General features: G+C 40.6%; 1 protein-coding gene across 2 annotated transcripts; it reads left to right on the top strand.

The window, feature by feature from the left end:
• Window positions 1-977: 977 nt before the first annotated feature.
• Window positions 978-13,209, top strand: LOC123162015 (vacuolar protein sorting-associated protein 8 homolog). 2 transcript variants are annotated; one of them, XM_044579822.1, is made up of 19 exons: window positions 978-2,651; window positions 4,528-4,821; window positions 4,917-5,141; window positions 5,256-5,388; window positions 5,484-5,623; window positions 5,716-6,349; window positions 6,846-6,910; window positions 6,990-7,091; window positions 7,257-7,393; window positions 7,888-7,943; window positions 8,296-8,942; window positions 9,045-9,235; window positions 9,342-9,636; window positions 10,139-10,426; window positions 10,514-10,623; window positions 10,747-11,077; window positions 11,594-11,995; window positions 12,512-12,809; window positions 12,917-13,209. In XM_044579822.1, the coding sequence occupies exons 1-18, from the start codon at window positions 1,101-1,103 to the stop codon at window positions 12,689-12,691; spliced, it is 5,781 nt and encodes a 1,926-aa protein (XP_044435757.1). In that variant the 5' UTR covers window positions 978-1,100; the 3' UTR covers window positions 12,692-12,809; window positions 12,917-13,209. The 2 variants fall into 2 exon arrangements, with proteins under 2 accessions (XP_044435757.1, XP_044435759.1); XM_044579824.1 differs by lacking the exons at window positions 11,594-11,995; window positions 12,512-12,809; window positions 12,917-13,209 and having other exon boundaries at window positions 10,139-10,421; window positions 10,747-10,971.
• Window positions 13,210-13,438: the final 229 nt, after the last annotated feature.

Below are 13,438 nucleotides of genomic sequence, written 5' to 3'. Positions count from 1 at the left end.
GTTAAATAGGTTAGTGGGGATGAACTATTTAGGTATTATAGATGTGAGCATGCAATGCGGTTTTGGGAGGCAGCACACCGTTTCTTTGGTATCGATATACCACATCTACACCCATTGTCATGGTCTCGAGATCTTCTAGATCAGCGATTATATAAGAAGGAAGAGGCGACTATTATGGTTACTGTGATGTGGGCTGTTTGGCATTCCAAGAACAATTACACTCATGGTGAGTTGGTTTATCAACCGCTGAAATCTATGGTGATTATCGAGGAGATTGTTCAGGCACTTGAGATCCCGGAGAGGAAGAAGACCCCAGCCATTGTCCCCTCGAGGTGGGTGCCATCGGAGGAGGGGTTGATCAAGATCAACACGGATGGAGCAACGAATATGGGTCTTGTGAGGGGAGGAGCGGGCTACATTGCTGGAGATCATCACGGAGCTCTCATTAGAGCTGGAGGCTCAAGATATGACGGGGTTACGGACCCATTATCCATCGAGCTTCTTGTATGCAGGGACGCGATCTAATTGCACAAGACATGGGCCTCCAGCATGTGCTGTTGGAGACGGACTGCCAGGAGATTCAGCGGCTCTGGGATGCACCTCAGAGGTTGACGTGTTATCACCTCATTACGGAGATGAAGGAGATGTCCACTTTGTTTCAGGGATTCAGGCTACGGTTTTCGTGTCGTCAGACTAATATGGCGCCCCACCGTGTAGATAGGCATTCGTTAAAACCGAGTGTTTTATGCATTTGTATGATACAATTCGTGGGTGGCTGACTGATTATTTGCAGTCGGACATGCTAGCGCCTAATGAATAAAGAGCCGGAGACGTTTTAGCTTAAAAAAAAAGGCCCAAAGTCTCGCGAAGCTTCACATCAGCCCACGTACGGAGCCAGCGACCGACGCGGGTTGGAATTGGTTGCCCTGAACTACAACCAATTGTTATTATAAAATAAACAAGAAAAAGTACTTGTGTTTCCCCTGAACTACAACCCAAGCACCGTCGAAACCGAAAGAATCGAAACTACCAATAAGTTGCCATCACCGCACCTCGGCGAGACGGCGCCCGTCTCCCTCGTGCCGTCGTCGTCGCCGGCGATGGCATCCCAGCCACCGCCTCCGCCCCATGAGCTCGACCTAGAGGCCTTCCCCCCGTCTTCTCCTCCTCCCGCCTCCGACGCCGATCACCGCCGCGCCGTTGACGACCTGCTCCTCCTCCTCTCTTCGTCCGACTCCGACGGCGACGACGAGACAAACCCTACACCCAGTACCAACTACAAAACCCCTATCAAAGCCCCATCGCCGCCCCCTAACGAGCTCGATCTGGAGGCCTTCCCCCCGTTGTCTCGAGCCTCCTCCTCAGTCTCCGACGCCGACGCCGATCGCCGCCGCGCTGTCGACGACCTGCTCCTCCTCCTCTCCTCGTCCGACTCCGACGAAGACGACGAGCCAAACCTTACACTCAGCACCAAACACAAACCTCTGACCCGTATCAAAGCCACACCGCCGCCTCCTAAACCTTCTCCATCTCCTCTGCCGTTGCCTTCCGCGTCCTCCGGGAGATCCACATCCGCATCGCCGTCGGCGACGCTCTCCTACCTTGTCCCGAGAACCTTTTCGAACAACGCTGCCTCCTCGTCGAGGCCACTCCCCTCGCTCTTCCGGGGTGTCCGCCCCAGCCCCAAACCAGGCGCCGCCCTCGCTGCGGCCGCAGCCGCGTCCCGCGCTATTCTCACTCCGTACGCCGCTGCAATTAAGTCACGGCGCACTGCCTCCGCGCCCATCGAGAAGCTCCTCGACCAAGGCTCCGAGGGTTTCCTTTCTACCGGAAATTTCAAAGGAGATGAAGTAGCTGAGAAGGTCAGTGAGGAAGTGGTTGCTAGGGTGACGGACGAAACTATCGGCGGGAATGGTGTTGAAGAATTGGAAGAGGGCAAGCACGGTGAAGTGGGGACTGAAGAGAATTCCAAGCCCTCAGAATCGGCGGACATAGGCAATGTCGATTTTGTTGCTGCGGAAAATGTCAATGAGCATGAGCAACTTGAGGGCGAGAATTTGGCTGAAACTGATCAACCTGGGAGTCAAATTCGGTTTATTGCTGAGGAAAATGGTGATGAGCCAATTAGCAAAGGAATTTTTGTGGAATCTGGTGACATTCAGGATGGGTCAGTTTCCCATCAAAAGTCTGATGACGGGCTGGAAATTGAACGTTCTGAAACTGATTTGGAAGAGCAAATGAAATCTGAGAGGATCATCGATAAGGTTATCGAAGAGACGTTGGAGATCAGCAGGATGGCTGAGAAAAATGCGGAGAAAAAGCCAAAGGTGCCGATAAAACCATTGGAGTGGGCTGAGGAGCTTGAGAAGAGGCAGGCCTCATTTGGGCAGCACTGGGAGGAGGGAGCAGCAGCGCAACCAATGCGCCTGCAGGGGATTGGGAAGGGCCAACCTGCTATTGGTTACATGCAGATTGAGGTGGACAACCCAATAACTCGTGCCATGGCCTCTCCGTCTTTTAGACAGGAACATGGCTCTCCTCAGGTCTTAGCAGTACATAGGAGCTATATTGCCATGGGCATGTCCAATGGATCTGTTATCATCGTCCCAAGCAAATACTCCATCCATCAAGCTGATGATACAAATGCAAAGGTTAGTCATTGCCTCCTTGGTGCTGTTGTGCATATATTGTTTGTCTCATCAAATACTATATATGGTTTATTGCTATGCTTCAGATGTTGGACTTCAAGATGTTTCAGTATTAATTATGTGGTATAGACTTGAAGATGATTCACTAGATAACACTGAGTCGTAGACATTACTTGGGGATACAATTTTGCAATAGTTGTAGGCATCACTAGGTGTTACAGTTTGCCTGACTTTCACACCTTCCTTGACTTGAAGAGAAAAATGGGAGGAAAAAGATGTGGTCATACAATTTTTACTGGGATGACCATAAATTGTATTTGTGCACCATAATTCTGAAGTTAGTCTTGTGGTCAGGGTTGTAGTTGCATCTCGCATATTAAGTTAATCCAGATACAGTGTGTTGCAAATAATGATCTAACTTGACATACAAACATCTGCTGTCCTCATTACTGCCCTAGTGTACCAAACTTTGATACAAACATGACATTTACTCCCTCCGTTCCTAAATATAAGTCTTTCTAGAGATTCCAATATGGACTACATACGGAGCAAAATGAGTGAATCTACACTCTAAACTAGGTCTATATACATCCATATCTAGTCCATATTGAAATCTTTAGAAAGACTTACATTTAGGAACGGAGGGAGTAACATTTAGGTAGAATTCCAAAAGCATACAAAATGTTAGATTTGGAGCACAAACTAGAAGTACAATAAGGTGCCAATGAGGAATCTGCTAAAGTGACTCATTTGCCATCTGAGCCCTATTAACATGTCAGATACAATTGCGCAATGCTATGCATCAGAGATAGTAACCCTTGGAATAAATCTGCACAATAGCGTTTGCTATTTTCGTCAATCCATCTGGTTGTAGTAGGGAATAAAGAAGAGACAACTGTATGCAGTACAGAGTTAAACAAAATACTCATCTGAATGAATGCAGGACTTACGCATCACCCTGTCAGATCTGCGCATCTTATGGTATTGCTAGAAGTTGCCCTGTGGGGTTTATGTACAGACCGAAAAATTGTGGCGTCTATTCCTTGTTCTCATAATTACATCTAAAGTTCACTAAGGCAAGGCTGTGTGTAGGCCAAACAGTACCACATCCTCCATAGTGAGGACCACTTATAGACTTATAGTCTTTAGCAGTTGATGGCAACAAAAGAAGATAAGGGTTACCTTGGTGTTTTTATTAGATTAGATGGCTCAGTACTCAAATATTCATATGTGATCCGTATTTTACCATCTTTTTGTGCCAGAATCTATTTACACCAATTTCGATTGACTTAACATAATTTATATTGAGAAAGCTGGTTGATTGTATGACATTGATTAACGTGCCATACATAAATGGTAGGAATAATTAAGCTCAACCAGATGTCTCAAAGATGATTAGGATACATCTCTATGTTCTTTTAAGAACAAGAAACCAGAAGAAACTGTTTTTCTTTGTATTTTAGCTTGCCCAAATCATCAAGGCACTTTTAACTTCTTGTTCTACAGTTCCTCAATCTCTGCACAATTGACCCTTGTTTTCTCTTCTCTTGTTTGCTCGTCGAAAAGTATTGTTTTCCAAGATAGTTCTTGATCTCGAAAAGTATCTCCTGGATTGGTGCTTACTGCACATTTCATGTATTTGCGAGTCATATAATAACTCAGTGCCTGCACATGAAGCTATTAATCTTATAGGCCAGTAACCAGTTGCTATTCAAAAATCTTGTTGGATGAACTCATATGTGGAAAATAGTAAATCTGTAATACTGGTTATGGTTTGAAATGAGGACAGCTATCCTAGATTAGTGGTTCTGAAGTCCTGAGAATTATATGTCACTTTGATTTTTCAGTCTATATATAAATACTGCTTTTACAATTTCAGATGCTGTGCTTTTGGAACCAAGGTGAAAAAACTCAATCACCAGTGACTGCCATGTGCTTCAACCCGCAAGGGGATCTTCTGTTAGTAGGATATGGTGATGGTCATATGACAATTTGGGATGTACAGAAGGCTACTGCAGCAAAAGTCATATATGGCGAGCACACAGGAGCTGTAGTGCATGTTTGTTTTATCCACCAATCTAAAGCCATCACTGGTGATTCAAAAGGGCTTGTTCTTATGCACACATTCTCGATTATCCCCGTCATTAATCGCTTGACTGTCAAGGGAATCCAGGTACGTAGAAACATCATTTTCTCCATTGTGCACATATTAACCCACTTGATCCCCTGTTAAATATGTCTGCTCTGACAAAATTTACACTTTGCCAGCGCCTTTTTGATGGACATACTGGAATCGTGCTCTCGGCCTGTCCTCTTCTAGCGAATGAATCCTTTGGTTCTGGCAACCAAACAACTTCCTCCAGTGGTGGTCATGGGAGCATGATGGGAGGTGTAGTTGGAGTAGATTCCAGATGGAAGTTTTTCAATGAAGGTTCTTCTCCAATGGAGGACGGTGTTACAGTCATGTTCATTATGCATCAACATGCTCTTGTGGTATGAATGATATATTTCATGATGCAGACATTTGTTTTTTACTATCTGTTATCTTGTGAACTCATAATTATCGTAACCCTTGTACTGATTTATGATCGGTGTTTCTCCTGCTAGGTTAGACTCCATACCAATACTGACCATGTTGACCATATTGAGACCTTCTCTAGACCAGAAGGAGCACGAGAAGGGTCAATTGCTTATGCTGCATGGAAATACACATCATCCTCAAGTGATTCATCGCCAATTGGTAAGATTAGACCTCCTTAGACATTGACAAGGATCAGTAGTTTCTTATATTGGTAAATTGTAGCTTCTTGGGCTAAAGATTACAACACTATATAGATGAAGAGCGGGTATCTTGGCTTGCGCTTGCATGGGACCGTCAAGTACAAGTGGTAAAATTTGTTAAATCAAAGATGATCAAACATAAGGACTGGAAGCTTGATAGTGTCTCCGTTGGTGTTGCCTGGTTAAAGGATAAGGCATGTAAAAGTCTCCCCTTTTGGTTATTCTTCTAGTTTATGTTCTTTTCGCAGTTGTAAAATCAAGTTGTTCTTTCTTTTTTTCCATTCAGATGTTAGCTGTCCTTAACTTGAGAGGGCAGCTCTGTTTGTTCTCAAAGGATGGCAGTGAGCTTCGCAGGACTATCTTTATTCTTGATGGTTTGGTCTTCGATGACAGCATACTGTACCATACACATTTTTCTAACAGGTTTGGTAACCCTGAGAGGCACTTTAACAACTCGGTCGCAGTAAGAGGTGCTACAGTATATATTCTTGGCCCAAGCTTTCTTACAGTTTCGCGACTTCTTCCATGGAAAGAGCGGATTGAAGCACTAAAGAGGGCTGGTGATTGGATGGGTGCAATGGACATGGCAATGAAGCTTTATGACGGTCACACACAGGGTGTTGTTGATCTTCCGAGAAAAGTTGATTCTATAAGGGAAGCCATAGTGCCGTCTCTATTAGAGTTACTGCTGTCATATATAGGTTATGTCTTCGAATATATTTCTATTGCATTGTCAAACCATACTGGAAAAGGGGGAGCAGCAGATGGCCTGATAGACGCCGATAGATCCCTGCTGACAGAGAGAGAAGAGCAATATGCCCGTGTAGGAGGGGTTGCAGTCGAGTTTTGTGTTCACATTGGACGGAATGACATCCTGTTTGACACAGTCTTTTCTAAGTTTGTTGCTGCTCAAAGTGGAGGTAGGCTTGTTATTAATTAACTCATAAGAACTAGCAATCTATCCATTTTGCTCTGATGTTTATTTTGTTCATGCCTGAAGTTGACGCAATCCTCCCTTCCGTGTTTAAAACATCTTTCTTTCGATCATTCGTGGATACATACTGTGATCCTCTTAATTTTTCTCTACAACAATGCAAAGGAAGATACTCTCCTGCTTCCGTTCTAAGTTGCAGGCATTCTGTAAATCCCTTTTGGTGGATGCTTTAGTGGGTTCTAGTTGCGTAGCCAGGCATTTTTTCCTTCCTTCTGTTGCTTTGACTCTATTTAATTTGGAATAATTTTACATGCACTTTTGAAGATTGCACAGCCTTTTTAAGGAAAATTCCAGAGGATATTTATATTAATTTTCATGTGCAATAGTATGAGAAAACGTATTGCATATGTCAAGTTATCTGTTTGCTGAAAGTTATGTCCACGTACATGTTTCTGTTATTAAATTGCTGCTAACTTGAACAGGTGTGTTTCTGGAGGCACTAGAGCCATACATATTGAAAGATATGCTTGGTTCTTTACCCCCTGAGGTGAGTAACACCGAGGATTTTCTAGTGTTAGCACATAAATTTGCAAATGGTTATATTTTTATGCCAATTTGATTTGTAGATCATGCAAGCTCTAATAGAGCATTATAGTGGCAAAGGATGGTTGCAGCGAGTCGAACAATGCATTCTTCATATGGATATTTCATCACTGGATTTTAATCAGGTATACATAAAAGCTAGTTTAAGATGTTTGGTGTTTCATTATCCACATTCTTTGTCCAAGAAAATTAATTTTTTCAGTTTCTTCTTGTACTGTTTTTGTAGTTTGGACTAGTGTGTTGCACAGTTATGCATCCAGATGATATTGTTCTACTTGTTCTGTATGCAGGTAGTCAGACTGTGTCGTGAGCATGGGTTATATGGTGCCCTAATATATTTATTTAACCAAGGCCTGAATGATTTCCGTACACCTCTAGAGGAACTTCTATCTGTTATCCAGAACGCTACTAGGAAAGATGCTACTTGGTATGTCATACTCTTGCCAGAAGGAGCTGTTTAAACTTACCCCTAATCACCTTGCTCATAGATGATATATAATAGTACACATTATGTTCTCAAGTTATTGATATATGATTTGAGCATACTTATGTCTGAAGTTCCTGATTGAATATCTGTTCTGGTAAATTGATTAATCAGAATTTCATATTTTATTAAACCATTAGTTACATGTCTACCATATTGCTGTTTACCTGAATCTTCATTCGAAATGCATCTTTATGTTTTCCATGGGATTTCCCTATGACATGCATGAGTTGTGAACAAAAATGTTGATGTCAAACAAGGAAGTTCCCATGATTCAAAGGAAGTAGGCAAGAACCACATTAGTACTTGGTTAGAGTTGCTTGATGGTTTGATATTGCTGGTGGGCTAGTTTTGTATATGCAATTAGTGTTTCTTTTAGAATATTATACTAGTGCTATGCAGAAGGCCAGTTTCTTACCATATTTTCACTTTAACAGCTACAGAATTCTTGTTTATCTGAAGTATTGCTTCCAGGGCCTAGTATTTCCTCCAGGTTAGTAGATTTACCATTCACAGTATCTTTTTTACTATTTCATTAATTCTATGCCTGTTTAGTGTTGACCGTACTATGTTTTTCCTGTGCTGTTGGACTTTTTGTGGGCCTTAACCTTGTAAATTGTGAAGTGTGTTAGAAAAACTATGTGCTTAAATTGTGATTTTCTAAAATTGGAGAGTTTAGATTACGATAAGCTGCTTGGTGTTGTGTCATCTTCATGAGAACATCTGCATACTTCCAGCAGGATTATGCTCAGAACCAGGAATAATGAACTGTTATATAGGATGCTCTTATAACTTATAAGGCGATTCAACTCCATGATATGTTATCACATGATCTACTTTTTCAGGGCATGGAATGATTCCCCGAGCCCAACTTCATTCAGTGAGAAGAGAACTTGTGCAATTCATGCTTGAGGAGTCTAAAATGCTCACTTCTGAAGTATTTAAGGGTTTCAGTTCTTCTTCTGGAAAATGCCCAAACATATGCTATCTACTATGGATGGATACGGAGGCTACTCTGGAAGTTGTCAAGTGTGCTTTTGCACAAGCGAATTTTAAACCTACTTGTACTCCTGATGCATCTGTGTCTAAGGATGAAGATGATACTAATATTGAAAGAACAGATAGTCAAAATGTCTTGTTACAAAGTGTAGTTGACACCATCATTCATATTATTGGTTTGGAAAATGAGGCGATCCATTCCGTTGTTGTGGGTACTGCTGAGTCAGAAGAATCAGAACTTTGGCCTTCAGTGAAGGATTTTGGTTATATAATTGAATTTGTGTCCTTTTCTATTTCCAGTAAAAGGGTAAAGCCATCTCAACGAGTTCTTAAACACATTCTTAAATACTTCACGTCATCCAATACTCCAAAATATGATGATAAAAATGTGCTAGCTCAGAAAGAAGTTCTTCAGCTCTTCAATGTGGTTCCTCAAGCTGACTGGAATTCTGATTATGTGTTGCATCTTTGTTTAGATGCCCATTTTCATCAGGTTTGTCACTACTTACCCTTTAAAAGTTCACCTGTATAATATAGCACTGCTGCTCATAAAGGTGTTTCAGCTCATTATGTAAATGTTATTGTTACTCTACAGGCATGTGGCAGGATATATACAGCCAGAAATCAAAATTTGTCTGCTTTAGATAGTTACATGAAGGATATAGTGGAACCATACCATGCTTTTATCTTCATCAACAAAAAGTTATTTCAGTTGACAGGCGATGAAGCTTTATCATTTCGTTCCACAGTAATATTTCGTTTTGTCGAGCTGGTCAATCTAAGCAGGTGAGATTGCCGATTAATATTTTAACTAATGTATTCAGTTTTTTGCTTGCTGGTCTGTCTTCCTACTGAATATGTTCAATTTCTCTCTTGTCACATCATTTTATAGGGAGTGCGCATTTGTCCTGTTCCTTGATCATTTTCAAAATGAGATCCAGCAAATATTGTCAGAGTTTCATTCTGATAACCGCAGCCACTTTCTTTTCTTGAAAACTGCAATGGAAGTACACTTGTCAGGAAAACTTGACTTCAGTGCACTAACTGCCCGGAACCATGAAATTGTTGCACGTCAGTACTTCTCTGGTGAAATCGAAGATTATCTGCAGAGATTATCAAATTTCTCAAAGTTGTTTGATCGCAATCTTGTTTCTATTATTGATGAGTTATTTGAACCCTATCTGAAGGTACGCTTATTGACAGATTTCCAACATTAGTTTATTTGATATGGAGCCTTTAAAACATAATAATGATATACCTTGGGTGGAGCCTTTAGCCATCAGTGTAGACTTCAGTAGATCCTTTGATTGCTATACCACTATATTGGCACAAAAAGTGGTACTGAGAGAACACTTTATCGCAAATGTAGCGCAGTGATTTTCCATAAGCGTTGTATAGAATCAAGAAGCAGTTGCTTTTCCCTTTTTGGAGCTTTGGAAATTATATTTAAAAAACTGTTGTTCATGAAATCAATACTCATTTGCAGTTTTTTTAGTTTCTACAAATGTTGCCGCTTTTGTGAAGAGGTGCATATAATTGACTTTACTAATAACAATGAATGACCTAAAACTCAGAAGTAACATTTTATTTTATGTAATTTGTTGGGTTGAAGTATTTTATTAGTGGCAGCACATTTTTTGTTAGATCTTCATCCTTTTTTGTTAAATCGAATACACTTTTGGTGCACAGCTTCTATGTCAGTATGAACCAAGGTCAGTCCTGAAGTTTCTGGAGACTTTTGATAGTAACAGATTGGACGGGTGTTTGCAGCCCTGTCTAGATTATGGAGTTACAGATGCTGCTGCATTTCTGCAAGAGAGGCGTGGTTATGTTCAGAGTGCACTGGCACTTGTTCTAGCTGGACTAGATGAGAAAATTAGCCAGTTTATCACTTCAGTGGAAAATGTGTTTTCTCATATATCCTCAAAGAGTATCTCTGAAATTGAGCAACCAGCCATTGTTCTAAAAATGAGTGAGGTTCTTTTTCTTGTACCTATTGAAATACTAACCTAGATTTGTATCCTCTATTGCGTAGTTGGTAACATATTTGATATTTTCATCAAGGCTCATCCGGTGCTTGATACATTACGTTCCTCTATTGGATTGTGCCAAAGGAACTCACAGCGCTCAGACCCAGGGAAGTCTCAATCACTTTGGTTTCAACTTCTTGACTCGTAAGTTGTACTAATATATACATGATTACATATGCACTTTCATACTTTTAGTTTGTTGAGATCTATCAGAGATCAGCAAACAGGCTGTAGCTGCCAAGTAATGCTGTTATGTTGTTGATGCAGTTTCTCAGAAGCACTGAAAAAATTGTATGGAAGCAAGGATGTAAATGGAAAAGGTTGTCCTTCCAAGGGGGATGAAACAACAAACGGACATCCAACAGGAAACGGATTCTCACAACAAACGGCGATTTCAGCTTATCAAAGGTGTTTGAATACTCTGCGGAGAGTATTCTCACAATTCATTGGAGAGATAATCGAGGCAATGGCTGGGTATATACCCCTACCCACAATTATGTCAAAGCTGTTATCTGACAATGGGAGTCAAGAGTTTGGTGATTTTAAGCTTGTCATACATAGAATGCTGTCTATGCATCTTTATGAAAAAAGAATACTGGTACATATCGATTTCTGTTCCTTTTGTCATTTACTTCATAAGTATAGCACACACGAAATTTGATACTTTACACAACACCAACATTTGGCAAATAGGCCATTATTAATTACATACTCCATTGAAATAGAGCCGAGTTGTTGATACATACTCTATCTAGTTGACTTGTCCTGAAGCTTAGAATGATTAAGCTGATTGAACTAAACCCGAAGCTTTTTAATAATATTAGCAAAATTCATATGAACCAACTGCTAAACTAATTATACACTTTATGAATCAACTAACTTTTTTTTGCTGATCTAACTAAGGTCCAGATAGTGATGCCTTGAGCTTTTAATTTGTTCAATTAACTTGTTTCCTCGGTAATTTATTGTAATAATTTCTTACTCTATATTGAAGACCAGTTAACTATGGTGAAATGATAACATTTTGGTTATTTTGCTATGTATTTTATCTAATAGTAAAAAATTAAGCCCCTCTGATTTGCCATGGATTTTATGTATTTTGTTATGCTTGCAGGAAACAACTAAGTCAGTTATTGAGGATGATTCGTTCTATACCTTGAGCTTATTAAAGAGAGGGGTTTGCCATGGATTTGCTCCACACACTTTTGTTTGTTGTGTATGTAGTTGCTCAGTTTCCAAAGGTGTTATTTCAGCAGTTCGAGTATTCAGTTGTGGGCATGCAACACATCTTCATTGTGAAGCTGAACAGAGCAAATCATCAAGCGGGGATTTTAAAGATGGATGTTCAGTTTGTCTCTTGGCGAGTGACACACAAGCCGGGAAGAAATCACCTATAATATCTGAGAATGGGCTACCCAAGTATCCCATGGTTGAAAATGAAGTAGCATATGCCGTCCATCATAATAACGAGACAAATCATGTTGAGAGATCTCGTGGGCTTCAGCAGATGTCACGGGTAGGAATATTTTGAGATATATTTCTATTCTGCTAGTATAATAAAGTATAATAAATTTCTCTATTGTGACTAGATGCTTTCCAAAAAAAGACTTGCGTGATAGTTGAAAGCCATCAAATTAGATTGTGCTATCTCTCTTGTAATGAATATATATCATACCCTTGTTTTAGTCCTCTATATGTTAGATATTAGATCATCTGTGTATTTACCGATGCTATTAATCTCATATGTGCGCGTATTATATTTGCCTTTGGTCAGTGATATACTTAAGTGTCCATTTCAATACTATACATTTAGTTAACAAGAAATCTAAGTTAATCTTGTAGTTTCTCAATGGTGATAAAATGGGCATGGCCTATATAATGTACTTCTATAGTACTCCCTCCGTTCTTTTTATAAGACGTTTTGAACAGCTGACATTGAACTGCTTTGGACGCTGTTTGAATTGTCTAAACGTCTTATAAAAGGGTAGAGAGGGAGTACATGCTAAAGTTTTTGCCATATTTTCTTTTGTAGTTTGAAATACTAAGAAGTCTCCAGAAAGCTGAGAAGTCTCTTCATATTGAAACTGTACCTCCGTTGAAACTTTCTCCACCAGCTATATATCATGAGAAGATACAGAAGCGAGTAAGTTTGGCGGGAGAATCCAGCAGACACTCAATTGGAAGTGAAAAACACAGAAAATATTGCACTTGAAGGAGGCAAAATCAAATAAGAGAATAAGTTGGGTGGGAGAATCCATCAGACATATAGCTAGAAGTGAAAAAACCACAGAAAATAGGAAATTGGCTTCCGCCAAAGTCAAGCATATTCGGTAATTCTCTAATTTTCTTGATTAACTGAATAAACAAGAGCATCACAGTATTGATCTTACCTTGGATTCTTATTTGTCCATTTCATCTTTTAAAATCTTATATGCAGGTTCTGACAAGACTCGAGTGCAGTGGCAAAAAGGTGCAAACGCCTGCGAAATCTGCTTTGACCATTCGCATAATGACCTCAAACTAGGCTGCTGCGACTGATAGAGCGAGGAAAACGATGCTGATCCAAAGCTGGTCAAACTCCGAATAAGACGTACAGGAAGACTCCAAAGCTGGCACGCGTATGGTGTGCGTGTAAGACATATAGGAACACGGTGGCAGGAAGAATAATTAATATACGCACATGAGGCTCCAAAACAGAACAGATCCGTACGTATATATGAATTTCAAGGATCAAGGAGTATATAACAATAAGAAACATACCATGTAAGCCGGGTGACTCGAAGAGTACCTAAGATCGCCGAACACACTGTGCCCAATGACAGGACACACAAAACAGCCCCAACTGATGAGAAAAAAGAAAACAAACAGCGAATGATTTTTGGCCGGTCGCACGGTGCCAACCAGCTAAACTGCATGCGCGTAACGTTGTGCTTCGTGCGCTTGCGCTTAATTTTTATCT

Source organism: Triticum aestivum, chromosome 7B (assembly GCF_018294505.1).
Source record: "Triticum aestivum cultivar Chinese Spring chromosome 7B, IWGSC CS RefSeq v2.1, whole genome shotgun sequence".
Classification (NCBI taxonomy): Eukaryota; Viridiplantae; Streptophyta; class Magnoliopsida; order Poales; family Poaceae; genus Triticum; species Triticum aestivum.
The sequence above is the reverse complement of the archived record's forward strand: the minus strand, read 5'-3'. Positions and strand labels throughout refer to the sequence as shown.

Bases quoted from the DNA above. Each gene is read 5' to 3' on its own strand.
- LOC123162015 (XM_044579822.1), top strand. From the start codon at position 1,101: ATGGCATCCCAGCCACCGCCTCCGCCCCATGAGCTCGACCTAGAGGCC. The intron at 7,944-8,295 runs GTTAGTAGATTT...CTACTTTTTCAG, and splicing joins GGGCCTAGTATTTCCTCCAG to GGCATGGAATGATTCCCCGA. The intron at 11,996-12,511 runs GTAGGAATATTT...TTTCTTTTGTAG, and splicing joins GGCTTCAGCAGATGTCACGG to TTTGAAATACTAAGAAGTCT.